Source organism: Tauraco erythrolophus, chromosome Z, assembly GCF_009769465.1.
Source record: "Tauraco erythrolophus isolate bTauEry1 chromosome Z, bTauEry1.pri, whole genome shotgun sequence".
Lineage (NCBI taxonomy): Eukaryota > Metazoa > Chordata > Aves > Musophagiformes > Musophagidae > Tauraco > Tauraco erythrolophus.
The window spans coordinates 76,906,728-76,924,805 of record NC_141496.1 but is presented as its reverse complement, the minus strand read 5'-3'; the positions used below and the strand labels follow the sequence as shown (position 1 = coordinate 76,924,805).

General features: G+C 35.4%; 1 protein-coding gene across 2 annotated transcripts in view; it reads left to right on the top strand.

Annotated features, from left to right (window-relative positions):
- ERCC6L2 (ERCC excision repair 6 like 2) overlaps positions 1-18,078 on the top strand; it is a 58,832-nt gene that overhangs the window by 29,914 nt on the left and 10,840 nt on the right. For both annotated transcript variants that reach the window (XM_086629006.1, XM_086629007.1), the window contains 6 exons: positions 2,934-3,029; positions 4,447-4,546; positions 7,823-7,975; positions 8,446-8,526; positions 10,208-11,405; positions 12,117-12,271. In XM_086629006.1, coding sequence (XP_086485132.1) covers positions 2,934-3,029; positions 4,447-4,546; positions 7,823-7,975; positions 8,446-8,526; positions 10,208-11,405; positions 12,117-12,271 — 1,783 coding nt within the window. The remainder of the gene's footprint in view (positions 1-2,933; positions 3,030-4,446; positions 4,547-7,822; positions 7,976-8,445; positions 8,527-10,207; positions 11,406-12,116; positions 12,272-18,078) is intronic.

Genomic DNA, 18,078 nt, shown 5'->3' with positions numbered 1-18,078 from the left:
GTAAGCTGACAGAGTTGGGTCATAATCTTCTGTTCGTACTTGCTGGGAAGTTTTTGGCTGACTGCTCTGTGTAGTCAACTTGTATGTGTTTTGAAAGTCCCATTGCTCGAAGAGCCAAATGTTGATTTTCGCTGAAAATACTTGCACAGTCTTTTGGCTGCAAAAATGCATTCTGCAAAGGATGAATTCCTCGCGTAGTGATCTTGCGTTTGCCATTATATTCCACTGACACAGTTAACGTAAAATTTTAAACAGGAAGCTCCTATATATAAATTAGTGAGTTACAGTGCAGACAGTGCTGATGACTTAACTGTTAAATTTACAATGTTCCTGTTTTATACTCTGTTTTTTTTTTTATACCAGCAAAATACTGTTTCTGCCTGGAATTCTTATGTATAGCCCATAGACATTTGGAAATCCTGATTTGAATTGGTTGGTGAGTTTTTTGAGAGCTACAGCCTTGAACAATAAAGTAAAAATAAAAGTAAAAATAAAAATAAAAATAAAAATCTCCGTGTGTAGCTTAACCTCAAGTCTTGCAGTTAGTGTCACACATAGTCATATAGCTATCCATAATGCTTTATGTAAAGAGAAGTGCTTAGATGATGAAGAGATGATGGTTGCAGAAATTTCTAGACAGTTTTTATTGTGAAGGGTTACAGTATGCACTTCTATTCCACCTGCAGCATTCTTAATTACTGTCCATTACTGGACTGCTGTCCATTACTTTTTCTTTTTTCAGGGCTTCGTTTCACTTAAATTCTTCACAACTGTGTTGTAAATTTTTAGTGTGCATGTGATCACATTCAAAGAACTCCCAGCCACAAAATCTCACTGAAACAAAGAACTTAAACTATAAATAATGTACCTCAGTAAATAGGATTACGTAGTCACTGCTTTCATGGGAACTTTCCTAATGTGATACTGTTTTGTAATTTGTGAACACTGGTATTAAGTTTTGAGTGACAGGATATAAAACCAAGCCATTTTTTTAACATGGTATGCAGTTTTAAATAAGGTGGTCTTTTTAAAACTGTTGTTTGAAAGAGAACTGTTAAGAGACATTTCATACAAGGCGCTTCATTTGAGCTGTACTATAGTAATTTGCATGGATTGTCTTGCAATAATGACTTCAACCTCTGGTCAAAATGATACCTAAAATGGAAGATATTCTTTACAATGCACAAACTAACTACTGCGTTCATTCAGTCCATGAAGAATATAGGACCAACTCTTTTTTCTGTTTTGCTGTATCTGTTTTCTTGTGACATGCCTAAAAATATCGAAACTTAAAATCTTTATAAAGCTAAGTATCCTGTTTAGTTAATTTTCATAGTCAATTTGGTTTACTGACATTTAAGGCTTTGCACTGAGGTTTAATTCATATTTCAGTTCCAAATACTACAATTTTTTATGAGAAAGCATTTGGAAAAACATGTTGACTTATGTTTCAGTCTGACTGCAGAGTTGGTTTGGTTAGATGAGAGGCTGAATTCTGTCCTCACTAAAAAGAAACACACCAAAATACAGTGAGGTATTCTGAAAAATATAAAGATTTTTATTCAGCATTTCGAACTTTGGAGTGCTCATCCTCCGGAAACCTCCGTTAATATTGGCAGGTTCCCATGTCCTCTCCCATTCCAGATTTAACTAACCCAACACCACACCACACCTGGAAGGAAGAGGCCGTAACTGTATTTACGTTAGCAAGGATTCCGTGAAAACCAAAAGGTGGTGGGCCTCCATAAGCTTTTGGTTTCTGTCTTCATTTATTCACATCCCTGGAAACTTTTTACCTTTCCCACTGCTTTAAACAAGCTGAATATAAAGTCATCTATTAAAACCAGATGCTTAGTAAATTAAATTAAATTGACTTTTTCAATGTTGTGGTACTGCATTCAGAAAAAAAACCACACTTCAAATCAATGCTGTCTATGTCAATGAAAATAATTGTTTTAATAGTTAATAATAGTATTTGGTATGTGCTTATATAGGAACTTCTTGTAGGAATGCTAGTTGAGCCAGTTGAAAAGAATTTTCAGTATTTGCCTGTTTCGCAGCTGGATGAAAAATGCTGTTTTCCTCACTTTTTTTCCTATCAAATCATCCAGCTATGCGTATGCCAAACTCCAAGTGACTGAGCAGTTTGGTTAGATTCAGCAAGGGCGTTAGTTAGCTGCCTCAGATTAAGTGTGTGCTCAAATTCTTTGCTGGCTTGCAGGCTTTACCTGAAAGCCCAGTACAGCTGTTGAATGTTGAAGACCATGTAACTGGTACCCCTGTGACTCCTTACCTCCACAGCAGACAGTTTTCTTACAGTGACTTTTTTCCTTGTAATGGCAAGTGTGAATGTTGCTGACATGCAGCTGTGTGGCCAACTATAGCTTTAACAGTTGACTTCCATGCTCTACAAATATGCGTGTGACAGTTGTTCGTTCTTATTGATGTGACTTACCCTAGGCTGTGACCGTTTTAGTGGAAACTACATGGCATTACTGTCAAAACTGTGTTCTGGGATTAGAGGAAGTAAAACTTAATGCGGACTTTTTATTTAAGCAGTAGCTTTCCTGCTTCTATAGTGTTAACTGGCATAAAAGTGGTTATGAATTTCAGTATAGTTCTTGGAACTCCGTGGGTATGAAGTAGCAGTCAGGACTTTTACTATAGTAAGGTGGTAGCAGTTGATTGACTCAGCTTGTCATACAGTTTGCAATTTTTTCGCTACTTGGGTGAGATGACTGCATTTTACAGCAGTGGTTATTTAAGTTCTTGGTGCTTATTAACAGTAACACAAAGCTGTATCCCACTGTTATCAGTATCTCTATAGTCCTCTTTTTTTTTAATGCTAATATGCACCTAATACACTGGAAAAAAAAAAAACTGTTCTACTTTTCTTACTTCAAATAGTTCTGTTTTTTCATTTTTCTTTTTAGGGCTGGTGGACTGGGTCTTAATTTTGTTGGTGCCAATGTTGTTATACTGTTTGATCCTACGTGGAACCCAGCAAATGATCTTCAAGCTATTGACAGGTACACTCTCAAAATACAGAACCTGATCCATGTTATACTCTTCTTTTGCTTTGATCCTGTAATCTAATTGTCTAGCTAAACTTTCCTAAGGGAAGAAATTTCCTACGTAGTCTGGCTTGTCCACAAGACAGTACGAAACATCCAGCTAAATTATCTTTTAACTTTGGTGTTCTTGTTAACCCTGAATTTTACTACTTATTTTCCATTTTATTTTTGTGGCCTATGTGGCCTTATTTTCCATTTTATTTTTGTGGCACTATGATGGTGCCACATGCTCATTAAAAAAAAAAAAAAAAAGCAAAAGCCATATTTACTGTGACTTTTTGTGATCTCTAGAACAAGTGTGTTTGTGCGTGTGTATTGCTGGATGGGATTTTTCCTGTGTTTGTACGTTGTAATTGACCCTAGTTCAAGTGATGTTTTGAATTCCAGAATCCTTAAAAAAAAACATTTATATTATTTTCTGCTTCAGTTTTGTGGAGATTAGTGTCTTTGCAGCACTCACTTCCATCTCTAATACTATGCCGTTGGAGGATTTCCAGAAATCTGAATTTTTATTTCAAGGCTTTTTGATCATAGGATGTTTCCCTTGGAATTCAGGACAGACTTTTGAATAGCTGAAGTAAAGAATATTGGAAGCCTTCAAAATTCATTATATTTACGTATTTTCATAAGCAGAAATAAACTTGTTTCTGTTATCCTGTCCAATTAGGTAATTCCAGTTTAGGTGCCTTTCTGACTTCTAGGAGGTGTTTGTGTACACATGTTCTAGAGCAATATGCGTATCAAAAATGTGTGTTGTTAAAAGGGACTGTCTTTAAAGAATCCTTGTAAGATCACATTTCCATAAGTTGGTCCAGCCTCTCTTGAATTTTCAAATATAATGTATTAGAAGTCTCAGAATTTGCTGTTTAGATAGAACACTGCCTGTTTGTTAGCTGTTTTTATTATGTCCTAACTTGCAAAGTGCTATATGAAGTTAAGAAAGAACAGACTGCTCCAAGTAATCTGCGATGTGACTCCTGTATAATGCAAATAGGAGAATATCTTGTGCTGGAGCAGATGGAGACAGAGGGAAAAACATACTGAGAAAGCATTGTGGAAGATGTGTTTTCAAAAGAGATGGGAGACACACCTTCTGAGATAAATTGAAGAGAAAGCTTTTTCAGCTGGATAGGCCCAGGAAGAAACTTGAAAAAATAAGAGTAAAAGAAAAGAGAATGAAATACCAAGGAAAATTTGGAAAAGTGAAAAGTCAAAACAAACCAAAAGCCAACCAGCTCATAAATGATTTAGAGTACTCCTTTTTTTATTGGAATGACGTTTTAAAATTTATTTATTTTACTGCCTTTAAGAACTCTTTTATTTTTCTGCTGTTAAAAAATACGTTTTTTTAAATATGCCCCTGTCCTTGCAGAGCTTACAGGATTGGCCAACACAGAGATGTTAAAGTGTTTAGATTGATATCCTTGGGAACTGTGGAGGAGATGATGTACTTGCGACAAGTTTATAAACAGGTATAGTTCACAAACTGTTTAAATTGGGAGCTCTTTTTAGCTGTTGCAATGACTGAAAGCTAAGCTAGCCTATAGCAAAATTGTAGTTTACCTCAGTTCTGTTGATATATGCTGTTACTTTAACATATAATCTGAGATACATCATTTAGCAGTTGTCAAAGAACAAACCAGAACGATCTTTGTATTCACGTTTTTCTGTAACTTTTGACAGTTATATTATGCCATATACGTTAATCAGGCTACACAGGGAAGGGAACTATTTTATTTTAAAAACATGTAAAATATATCTGTGGAAGTTGTAGTTAGTATTTGTGGCAGACTGATTCAGGCAGAATTTAAATTTTGGAGAAAGAAAGCGGAAATCGTGCTGATGCTATAGTTGAAAAGCAAGAAGACATTGCTACTCTCCTACCTTTAAAAACTTGCTTATAAAAGGAGGATGAAACAGCTTGTAGCTGCTGCTGTTATGAAGATAAGTGATGTTGTCTGCCAGAATACTCAACATGAAACAGTTGCTCTCTCTAAATTTTGCGACTTGCACTGATAAGTTTAAAAACCTGAGAGTGGGAAAACCAAAGTGTGTGGTTTGAGGAACACATAATCTAGCAACTGGTTCCTGATGAGATCAGAATTAAAACAAAAAATAAGCAAACTCAGACATGAACAATAAAGAGCAGGCTGCAGAATAATGAGAAACTAGATGAAATATGGACGTATTTTTCTGAACAGAAGTTTCAATTTAAGAAATGGGATGACTGGCTTTGATTTAAGATACTGGCATTATAGGCTTATAAACTTGGAGAGAGGAAGAAAATCAGTGCGATACAGTTGTCCTGAAGAATGCATTACATAGAAAAGGCAAAGTAGTCACCTCAGTGGGCAAGTTATACAATATATTAAAGAAAGCTGCATGAAATTTGATGAATTAACTTAATAATGTCAGATTTTGGCCATAAATATGAAAAATTTGGTATTGAGTCTTCAGTGATAAGCTCTTGTAGCTGGGTTATTTACAAGGAGGAGGTTGGAGGCTAAGTGAGTGGAAAATACAGGAATAGATTGTCATTATCGTCATACAGACTTAAGTAAGAGACAGATAAGGTTCTAAGATCAAGTATTTGGACATTGTATCTGATTTCACAGAGCAGATAGTCAGAAACCCCACAGCTGGAAGATCAAATCTTCAACTGCTTTCCATAATGTGTATGACCTGCTTCGAAGTGTTACTTTCAAAAGTGTACGAGTGAATTTATCTCACTTAAATTCAATGTTTTGTAGAAGCAAAAAAAAAAAAATTAGTTATGTTTAATTTTGACAAAATGATCTAAATAAAAAAAAGAGGAAACGTGTTAAGAAGAAATTAAAAGTAGTAGGTGATGGGCTGAGGTGCTTATAAGTAATTGGGCAATTTTCAGAGACTGTTTCAGAAGCTCAAAATGAAGAAGACATTGTATTCATAGTTGAAATCATATACTTATGAAGAGAGTTAAATATAAAACACAACTAAGTCCAAAAACTACTTTTGAAGGACAGTGGTCTAAAAGCGTAAAAGCTCATGAATGTAGTTTTTGGAACACATCAGAGGCAGGAATTGTATTGCTCTATAGGCATTACTTTAGTGAGATTTAAAAGAGCATTCGTTGCAAAAAAAACCCACTTGATTTATTCTTCATATCCGCATTCATGGAAAAGCTCAGAGAGCATCCTGTTCCAAAGTTTCTCTCGTGCAAAGTACTTTCAAGGATCCATTTCAATAGCAAGTATCAGTAGAAGAGGTCTCTAACAAAATGACCAATAGCAAATTACGACCAACTACGTTCACTAAAATCCTGAAGGAGAGTGTCATGCTTCACAGAGGTCTTTGGAGTTCGTGATCTTATAGATAAAGAAGACCTGGATAATGTTATCTGTTAGAGTTTCCAGAAAGCATGTATAAAACTTCTTGAAAGACTCTCATTTGTTTGTGGTTTGTTTTTTTTTCCAAGTTGACTTGTGTTTTTCAAGTCAAGTAAGAAGCAATAAACAGAGTATTTGTAAATAGGGGATTATTTTATTTTTTTTTAATTCTACACTTGAACTGCATTCTCTGCTACTGACACTTGAGCACAGTTAGAAAACTTTCAGGAAGTTGTAAAGAAGATGACTTTATCTGCTGTTGAAAATTCAGAAACCTTGAGTGTATGTGGATGTGTGGCTTTTGGTGAACTATAAATATGCTCTCAGAACTAAATGCTGTCATCCATCCTTTTCATGAAATGAACTTATGTGAGAGTGGTTTATCACGTTTGTAATGTGTTCTTACTGAGGGATCTATTAGATTCTAAAATTGCTCAATTTTTTTTATTAGCGGTGTTTGGTTGCCTGACCTAGCTGTATGTGATTAAAGAATCTGAACATTGAAAGTTAACATTGAAATCTAACATAATAGAAATCTGAATAAGTTATATATGTATCACAAAGTATACTTTTTGTGAATACCATGCGTAATTCAAGAAAGAGTAAACTGCGTAAAGTTGAACTAGAATTGACTATATAGTTATTGGCCTACATAATTCAAGAGATGTCCTGTCTAGGACAGTGACTATTCAGTGCTAGAACTGGAAGTGAATAGAATGGAACAACTACCAACTGCTTACAGTTACAAAAAATACTACAAGTCTGATATCCATAAAACCATGACTTTGACATTCTTCCACTTAAAGTCAAATATACTAATTATGTAAGTATTGAAAATTTGCAGTCATTGGAATGCAGCTAAACCTGCCTGGCTTTGAAAACGTTATAATTCTGCTTGACAAACTATTTACTTGTCTTTCCTCCTCACCTGGAAGATTGTCAGTTCCGTTCAATCTGCTTAGCAAGAGTACATGATAATTAAAATATTCAGAGATCAGTAGGAGTAATCTTGTGGCTTTTATTTAGTCCTTACCAAGTAAGCATGCAATGCGAAGGCCTATGAAAAAATAGTAAGAATGTAATACTGAGGAAGGATGAGCAGTCAAGATACAGAGGAGTGTCAGTAGTGTGCGTAGTGGGTATCTGATACTAGACAGCAATGAAGTGAAAGACTTGAAATATTTGTATGTCTTTTGTTCATAAAACCAAGCAGGTTCATAGTATACCCCCATCGATTATACCTCCATCTGCCAGGGTTATCCTCCCTTAGGAATTTCTGCCTGCTCCAACTAAAGCTGTGTATACAATTTGGATGCCAGGAAATTCTGACATGTTGTTGGAGCAAACACTTCTGAAATACCTTGTGTTGTTCTGTTTTAGCAACTTCACTGTGCGGTGGTTGGAAGCGAAAATGCCAAGCGGTATTTTGAGGCAGTGCAAGGATCAAAGGAACATCAAGGAGAGCTTTTTGGGATCCATAATCTTTTCAAACTTAGGACTCAAGGATCCTGTCTTACCAAAGACATCCTGGAGGTGTGAAGTCCTGCCCTTTTATTTCTTTCCATCCTTCCTTTTGGTATTTTTGCCTATACTAGGAGGAGGCTGGGGAATGTGATATAGCAGTGTAAAGACAGCATAGCGAAAAGACTAATGTGATGTAATAACACATGCTTTGGGGATATTAAACTTAAGTTCTCTAAATTAAAACATGGTATGTAATATGAACACTGTAGCAGGTCTGCTTTGAAAAAAAAGTGAAAAATCATTAAAACAGTATACACATAAGATCCTCCCAATTTATGCAGTATGTTACTTTTCCTGCAGGTTATGGGTTGGATCAAAGAGCAGTAAGTGCCAAAATATAAGTCTTAGTCTCGACTTCGCTCATTGTACTTCTGATGCTTCTATCTCTGTAGAAAAAGATAAAAACTTTTTTTTCTGGACTTGCCTTCGTTAACTTGAACAGATACAGTTTTTATTCTGTTCATTCTTGATTGTTTTAGAGGGAAGGGCGAGTAGAAGCAGGAGTCATGACGTCAACTACATGGCTAAAGGAAGAAACTCCTCCATGCAGCTCTGAAAAGGTGAGGTGTGTTTGTGGACTATGGACCAGAGCATGGCAATCTCTCTGGTTCCTGATACTACAGTGGCAAATGTGGACAGTATGTTGTTAGGCTGGTAATGCTTTTACCCTAGACTACACTTGGTGTCTTCGGTTGTCTGCTTGCCCTTGGTTTTACATATTGTAAAGCATTAGGTAATGTCATGCTGTCGGTGTTTAAAGTGGAATATTCTGAACATCTGGTAATAGGGTATTCTATGACCTTTGCAACACTGGGATATCCTCAGTCTGAAGGAAGGTATTACTAACATGCTGTTACTGCAGAGCAAGATTCTTTGCTGAAACATTGCTCTGTAGCGCCTTAAGAGTGACAGCCTCGTGATACAATATGATATGACAGCCTTCTGATCAAGAAGTTGATTGAGAATCTTAATACCTACTGTCGTTTAGAAAATTTTAGTTAAGGAATTGTGGAAAGGAGTACCATTGGTTTAGAGGATTGAAAAGCTTGCTTCAGGCATTGTGGACCTGTGTGGAAGACATGCGCTGTTTAGTTCATGTGATCAGATGGTGATTCACACCAATCAGTAGTCTTTTTCTTTTTTTAATAGCTTATTTAATAATTTCCTTCAGGAACAAGATTTTTTTTTTTTTTCCTGTAAAGGCTGAGTTTAAAGGGAGCATTTTTATAAATGTTTTTGACTGAACATTGTGTTCAGATAATTTCAGAAACAGTCAGATAGGTCTACTATATGGCCTCTAAGCATGAAAATACCATTGGATTAGATCACACTGAAAGGTACTGAAAATTAGCCACTATCTCATGCTTTTTTTGAGATTTCTGTGGGTAAATATCTGTACTAATTTAAATCAGTATGCCATCACATTGATGATAACCTCACATTGCTAATACATCACTGTATGGTCAGGATCTCTCAGTAGATTTTGAGACAAATGACAACTTTTTAGCTTGTGTTAAATGTTTTTTTGATGAGGGTGATATCAGGATTAATATATTAATTTTAAAATTTCTCTTCATGTATAAAAGTTTAGTATTTACCCCTCTGACTTTCCATTTACGTATTCTCATAATTCTTATCTCCATAGTACCCAGTTCTGGAGTTGTATTCTGGACTTCTGTAGCTTCAAAATGTTTTAAGGTTGCCTGGAGGTAATTTTTGTTTGATGTCAGTAGGACTTAACTAATTTTAAGAGCAGAATGTTATGTATTCATAGCTCTTATAAACTGAGTTAGCCCCCATCTACAACGAGGTTGACCACTGCTGGGAGATTGTGTTTTTTGATGAATGTCACTACACACTATTAAGGTTTGAAGTTGCTTTTCAGACTGCCTTAGAATGATGAAAAGTTGCAGTAAGATCAGTATAAACTAGAAAAATAGGGATGTGAATTGTGAAGACATAGCTTGTTCTAGCAGTGTGCAGCATATATAGTCTCAAATATATGTATTTGGTTATCTTTGTTGTTGTTCTGCTAAGAAATACGATCTACCAAAGAGGTTCATATAACTTCTCTTTCTGATTTGGTTTGTGTATGCTTTCTCATTGTGTATTGTAATACTATTTTGTATACTTTTTGATTGAGTAACATAGTGAAAATCGACATTTTTACATGGCTTTGGAATGATGTATTTTCAGTCTGTTATTTACGTTTCAAATACCTTTGCTTTAATTTATTTTTAGTATGAACAACCAGACTGTAAAGAAGCAAGAGAGCCTAGAAACATTCAAGTACAATTAAAGAGAGAAGAAATGGATTTTTGTGATGACTTTAGTGATGATGATGTTCTGGAAACTTCTGTGAAAAAATCTGACAGAAGGAAGCCTTGCAATGCAAATAATTTAATGGTAACAAAGGGACAGCTTTCCTTAATGCAGTGTGGATTCTCTAAGTTGTTGCAGAGAGAAATTGAAACTACCAAAGAAGAGTATACTAGTTATAACTCTCATCATTCAAATGCTGATGATCAGGTCGTAAGAACAAATATGCATAGTGAGCGTAGTGATTTTCAGAAACGTCAAAGCCATGCGCATGTTTTGGAGGGTGGGAAAGCTGCTCAGTCACCAGGTGGAAGGGGTAAACAAGATACGCGTAGTACAGACTGGCGTGTTTTGTCAGACTCTGAGGAGGAAGGGGACAGAGAAAGTGAGGATCAGTGCGTTTCAGAGCAAGGTGATGTAGTCTTTGAAACTGAACAGAGTTCTGAAGAGAATGATGATGTCATCTTTCCTACCCAAGTTCCAGCATACCAAGAACCAATGCTTACTAAAAAACTTGAAATTTACGAGTCAGCATCTGAAAATTGTGAAGAGTTAGCAAAAGAAAAAGATGGATTGGTATTTAAGGGAGACAGTAGGCAACCTGGATTGCATAGAACTGAGTCAAATTTCAGCAAAGTCACGTCTTTTGAAGACATCAAGAACGGCACAAGAGATTTGAAAGGGGCAAGTGACATAAGTGATGAGTCTGATGATATTGAAATTTCCCATAATTCTGAATCAGGAAAGTTAAGAACTTCGAGCTTTTTGAAATGGAAAGAAAGACACACCCATAACAATGGACTAGGCAGCTTCTCCAAATCTCTGCTACAGTCAAAGAAGCCCAATAGGAAAGAAAAGGAAAGTGATTCTCAGAATATAGATGAATTTTCATCCTCTGAAGATAACTTACCAGTTGAGAAAATTAATAGCAGAAAGGAAAGCTCTAAGTGTAACAGACAGAGACACAAAGTTCGGTTTGGATCTGACATGCTTCATCGTATCCAAGATACCTCTGCTGCAGAAATGAAGTCTGGCAATTATGCTGTGCGTAGAACTTCTGCAAGTAATACTGAGTTTCAACATCAAGAGCAAAAAGTGGAATCAATGGACAGATATTTAGGTAACTAATTATTTAATTTCTCTGTTTTTTTTTTTCAACTAAAGAAATAACATGTTTAGTTTGTTTTTATTGGCAGATTTTAAGTTCCTCCTGCTATACATGTTTTTGTTACAAGATACTAATAAATACTCAGCAAAATTATTTAGTAATGTCTTTCTGTGTCTCTACCTATTAACCTTACTTTCCTGTTTTCTGAGGTGATGGGTTGCTCTGTAATGTTTTGTTAAATGCTCAATGTCTGTTGAAAGATGCAAAGATTGAAGATTTATTAAAAATTCACGAATCTAAATATTTGAACAGTAAAACCTTAAGTCTTGACAGAGCTGTTAAGTTCTTTTTCATGCGCATAAGTATCTGTGTGATTTGGGAGTTTGAAATACCATGTAGAAGATCTGATTGTTAGAGATGAGACTTTAGACATTAATATTGCAGCCATGAAATCATAGATGATTTGAAACTTCTCCTTTATCCATCTGAAAAAAAACACACCGAAATGGAAACAATATTAAACTGTCTGGATAAATCTGAATAAGTCTAGTGATTGTTGTTCATTTCATAGAGCTGAGAAACTTGATGCTGAGTGAAATCCTAAGAAGCTTTACAACTTTCATGTAAAACTTTTGAAAATTATGATATACTACTTCAGTGTAATTGTGTACCTTCAGGGTTTTGGAACAAATCTTTGATTATACCTTTCTTCCAATATATCAGATGGTGTTCAAGAAGTGGCATATATTCATTCAAACCAGAACGTGGTTGGATCCAGCAAGGCTGAGAATCGCTTGAGCCGGTGGGCAGTGCGAGACGTATTTGAGTTGAAGCAGTTTTCCCAGCTCCCCGCTAATGTAGCGGTCTGTAGTGCCAAGGTAAAGAGAAGTGTTTGGGAAATGTTTTTTTTACTGTTTTTATCCTCATTTTTCATCTTAAAAAGCCCTAACGAACTTGTTTTTCTATTAGTGGCCACCATGTATGATCAAAGCCACTGAGGATGGGAGGAGGAGGCACAAACGGAGGTTTAATAAATTACTTTTGTCTTTTGGTTTTTGTTGTGGGTTGTTTGGGGGTTTTTTTTAACATTCGCCAGCCCTGGAAGAGTTGGGAATTAAGCAGCAGAGCACCCTTTGTGGGATTTTTCTGAGAGAGATGGTAAGAGTAAAGACTGGGTGCTTGAAATCAAATTCTGTGCCATGTTTTTCTGATTTGAGGCTTGAAAAAACTTCAGTTTGTCCTGGATCCAGTTAACAAAAATCCAGTTGCCACAGTACATACCAGCATCTCTGTGACATAGAAAGTCAAACATAAATCAGTTTTCAGATTGATTTTGGTTTTTTGAGTGGACACATGAAGTTGCTATAATGAGTTAAAGTAATAGTCATATTGTCTATGCTTAATGTCTGAAATGTAAAACTGCGTTTTACCGAGAGTGCTCATTTGCAGCAACAAATACATTTTATGCTTTTTGATTGTCATGCATCTTGTTTAATTACATTTGGAATACATACAAATCTGGAATAAATTCAGGTACAGCTTCCACGTTTTTGTTCTTATTATGCAGTGGTTTTAATCTACTCTGATTATCTGCAACTGCTTTGTTGTTTGCGTTGTAATAAACATTTGCCGTTTCCTAGAGTGATTCTTAAAATAAACACAAGCACAGAATAAGTAATTGGTGAATGTACAGTTTAGTCTTTACAAACATATTAGCAATCACTATAGAAATTGTAGACAGAAGACTGTGTCATTCCAGAGTGTTGAACATCCGCAGCGGCTAAAAGAATTTCTTCCAATGTGGTTGGTGTACTGTATTTAATTAAGCCATTAGCAGAGATGCCAAAGAATTTTTGCACTGGGAAATCAAACTAGGCCAACCAGTAAAAGTGAGGCCTTTTCAGTTCTAAGACATTTGCATTATAATATCCTTTATTAACAGAAAAGTTGGTCAAAAATACTCAAGAATACTGCAGAAAGGTCCTTATTTAATGGCAATGGCTGACAGCAATAATAAACTAAATATAAATGAAAGAAAACTGAGAGTACTTTGAATAAGAGTCTGTTGATCCACCTGCGTTCAAAACTAGTTTGTGGGTCTCATAGTATTCATGTAACTTACATCTCATTATTTAGAGTTTCTGGGACTGCAACTGTTACAAATTAACCTCTCTTGATCCACTTGTCAGTCAGTTTTTCTAAGGTATCTATTTTTCACTCAGAAGCAACAGTGGTATCAATTCTTTTGGAGATTTAAGTAGGAGGAAAACCATCAATAATTATGGAGAAGGCTGCCTCTTCCTTTTCTTCCTGTTCTTTCTTTGACGTGGAGGCACTAATCTAGAAATAATTCCTAGATGGCTGCCTATTCTTAAATGTGGAGCTTTGAATTTTTGTGCTGAAAAAGCTGTCAGAGCTTCATTGACAACTTTCAAATATGGTCTGCTTACGATGTTACTGCTACTATTTTCCTTTCTTCATTATTTTATTTTTATTTAAAAAAACATTTGTGAAAAACACGATCATTGTTGCTTTTCTGGCCATCGGTCTTTGCTGGTCAGTTTTCACTTGTTTGCCGTCAGTTTAAAAGAAGACATTCCCTGTCAGAGCAACTAACGGTGTTATAAAGAGAATGCTGATTTCAAATGAAGTATAATAAAGTTTTTCAACAGATTAAAGTAGCATTATATATAATATTAAAAATACAGCTGAACAGTTTAAATTTCCATCAAATAAAACTATGGAATTAAATACAGGAATGTTAAGTGTAACCGGGTAGTTCCTGAAAGAAAAACAGAACTTTTGTCAGCTGGAATTTCTCACTGATGTTGATTTCTAGCATCGTTGTTTTAACTGTTTTTCAGAAATTGGGTAGCTGTTTCCGTTTGCTCTGGGTGTCAATGATCACATTCTTGATTAGAAGCTTGTTTTTTTACAGTGTATCTCTATTGAAGCTTTATTTGATAGCATCGTGAAGGCTCCTGAATAATGTCCTGACAATATTTATGTCCCTTTTTAGACACATTTATTCAATTTGTCTAAGTAGGAGTGATCAAGAAAGGATCTCTTCCTTTCATTTCATGGATAGGTCTCTTTGGGACGGAAGTAAAATACCTTTTGTGCTGTTCAGTTCACCTGTGCCAACTGTGTGTTTTCCTGCTCTGCAATTTTGCTCTACAATCTGTCTATAATAATGCATTTCTGAGTTAATAAAGTTTAAATATGTTCTTCAAGAAATAACTAATATCTCTGGGAAAGAACACCTAAAAACTAGCAAAGTGGATGAGTTGTAAGTTGGGAAATACAACTTTTTCTGCAAATCTTTGCTGAAGATTGAGTGAAGCATTTTTGCTTCCTGCTAGATATGAATCTAGAATGACAAGTGTAATAATGTTATAATAAATAATAAGAAAAAACGAATAAATAATTAGCAAAAGTAATTAATTAAGATAACCTCTTGTAAGAACATTGACATTTTGTTTATTTCTTGCTGTTCGTTAGTCATGTAATTACGTTTTGACTTCACTAAATTCAATTCCCATGAACTTTTACATCCAACGTTAAGTTCTTTAGTTTCAATAGCTACTTTATGGAAATTATTCGAATATAAGTAACAGCAAAAATAAGTTGCTGGAAAACAATATAAAAGAAGTCTTCCTGGTTTTCTACCTGCAGTATGTAAAAGGAGTATAAATTAGGTTTTTTAGTCCTTCCTTTATTGCTGAAGCATGGAGAGTCAAACTTGAGTTGTAGAAACTGCTTAAAACTGGAGCAGACTGCAAAACCTGTGAGGACTTTTCCTTCAAAGTGAGAGAGGTTGCATGGGAAGATGATCTTGGAGAGCCAAGGTAGAAGGGATGGGAGACAGGGAGTTTTGTTCCTCAAAAGAGAACTTTGAAGGTATGTAGAACATCTTATTTAAGAACACAAGTAACTCACGAATAAGTAAACTTCGATTTAAGTTGATTATAAAAAGTGTAAGACTTGAACTTCAGGATAAGAAAAGATGTTTATCTTGAGGATGGTCTCTTTCCTTAATTTGACTTCGGAAGGTCTGTGTTAGATCTGGTCTGTTGGCACTGACGTAATTCACAGTCAAATCTCTCTTAATCTTTTAAACTGTAGGTTTCAGTCAAGCATATTTTTTTTTTTACCCAGTAATAGGTAGTCAGGCTGTCTTTAAAGTTACCTGTGCTAGCACTCATATACCCCAGCTGCCTTTTCTCTGAAGTAATAGAACATATTATTTTAATCTGCTATTGTTCTGTACCATTAAAGGCTTAGAAGAACAAAATCTTCGTTCTTTTCATGAGAAGTAGATCCTGTTACTGTTCCTTCTGCTTTTCTTGCTTTGTGCTCCAGGATCCGTAAGAGTCCTGGATACATGACTTCAAGATTGCTGCAGAGCCTTTCTCTTTCTCTCTCCTTTCTCCCAAGGTGGTAGGGAGTGCAGTCATACTCTGTTTTTCTTTATTCTAAAAGGAATTGTGTTAATCCACTAGTTTATCTAGAATGTTCATGTTTATAATACTGAATGCTTGTTTAGTGTGTAGTTCCATAAATTCTGTATGACTATCAAAAATACAGTAAGGTAACAGCAATCAGAATGTGAAGTCTGCTGTCAAGAAATCAAAATAGAACATTGTGAGAGCTCTCTCACAACTTACTAGCTATGAAAGGTGAGGTAAAATCTGAAAGTAGTAAAAGTGATAGTAAAACCATGCATTAAGTATACAAGCAAGAGAATAAACCATATTTTGGCTGAATATCATTAGTCACAATAAGTCTTTTCCAGCATCTGAATTAAAAATAACTATTTGAAGATAGTTTGTACCTGACAGTAGTAGAAGCAAACAAATGGAAAGGTTTTATCGCATAATCCTGAAGAAACTAAAATAAATTGTGGTTTTGGGAATATATTCCTTTTATCGCAGAAGTCCATGGGATTGCATAAAAGTGGAAGAACATTCTGTAGCTGTAGGTGAGTTGAACTAGCATTTGAAATGAAGATAGATACTGTTGTCTTGTTACAGATGGAGCTGTCACAAATAGCCATCTACAGCAGTGGAGATATACTTTATTTTGCGTGTATAATCAGGAAGCTACTTGAAAGACTAACAGTTTTTTGTAGATAGATATCATATTTATATACTTAATATTCTACATTTAAGGGATATTTAGAATTACAGTTAAAATTTTTAACTTATTACCAACAGTTCCCAAATTGTATGTATTATCCTGTGTCTGAAGATTGTCCATATTCTGACCATTGACCACAATTTGCAGTGTCAGATCAATGTGGATTTTGAGAAAAAAGGACAGAAGAATAGTATATGGTGATCATCCCTCTAATGGTTGGTGTTTCTAGTAATGTTGCTTATGTGCAAGGCATGGAAGCATCAATGATTAGAGGTATTTAAGAGCCTCAGTAATCAAAACAAAGCCGCGGATTTTTGTTCCATGCAGAGGTATGGCAGAGAGCTGTTCCTAAAGAAACTTTGAAGATACAGACGCTACATCTCAAATTCCTGTGTAGTTCTAAAAATTTATCGTACATCCCAGAACCTAAGTGTCTCAGAGGCAGTTAAGTGTCTCTTTTTGCTCTGTGCATTTGTAATCTTTCATAGCAAGTCGTAAGTGTTAAGGCAGAAATTATGGTCAGTTCTGTGATACGACGATGCAGGGAGAATCCCACCAGATTTCAGTATTATAAACATATGAGGGTAGAATGCATGTCATTTAGCATGGCAGATAGTCACTCCGTTAAAAATTACTGAGAGCTGATCTTTGTTGCTTCGTATGCATATGAATACAAAATACACTTGATCTGCCATCTCATAGAAGCACAAAACAAGTGGAAGATTATTGCTTCTGTTACCCCATTACTATCTGTTCAGAAGATAGTTCTTAATTTTGTTTTTCATCTATCTTGTGTAACCATGGAAAAAAGGATATCGGGGAGGGAAGCTTCCAAAAGAAAACGTGAAATGAACCTGTAGACTGGACATGGTGGACTTACAAAGCCAAATTGTAGTTTTCAGAGCAGACTTACAGGTATTTCAGCCTTCCAGAAAAATAAAGGAAATCTTGATTCACTCACGATACTTTGCTCAAAATTATGCTGGCATTATTAATTTTGGGGGGAAAAAAAAAAAAAGAAAGCTTTAACATTTTCTCTAAGACCTCAGTCATCTACTAAGTATCTTTAGGGGCTTTGGGGTTTTTGACTGTTTTTTTTCTGGTGAGTTCCAGGTTCTAAAGCAACTTCCTTGATTTTCAGTGCAGGAGCTTGTTACTTTGTTTTTAGGGTAACTTGCACTGTTATTTGTGAAACTTTTTCTTAGCTACCATAAGAAATAGAAGCCTCTCAGAGGCAAGATTAAATATCTTCTTTTGAAGTTTCTAGACTATTCTGAAGTAAATGACTGCATTCCTTAATTTCCTACTTAATTTCTGTGTTAATTGACAAAAACAGCCTATGTGAAATGTTTTACATAAGTACAGAAGTCTGGAATAGTCTTTGTCTAGTTCCTATAAAGCTGAATTTGTGCAGTATTTCTTCAACAGGAATACGGAGGCAGTCAGTTAGAGCATGGGGAAGACTGGAGAGAAGCCTTGGAGACTTCACAAAAAAGATGAAAAAATGGGAAGAAACCATACTAAATTTGAAAAAACTGATGATGTC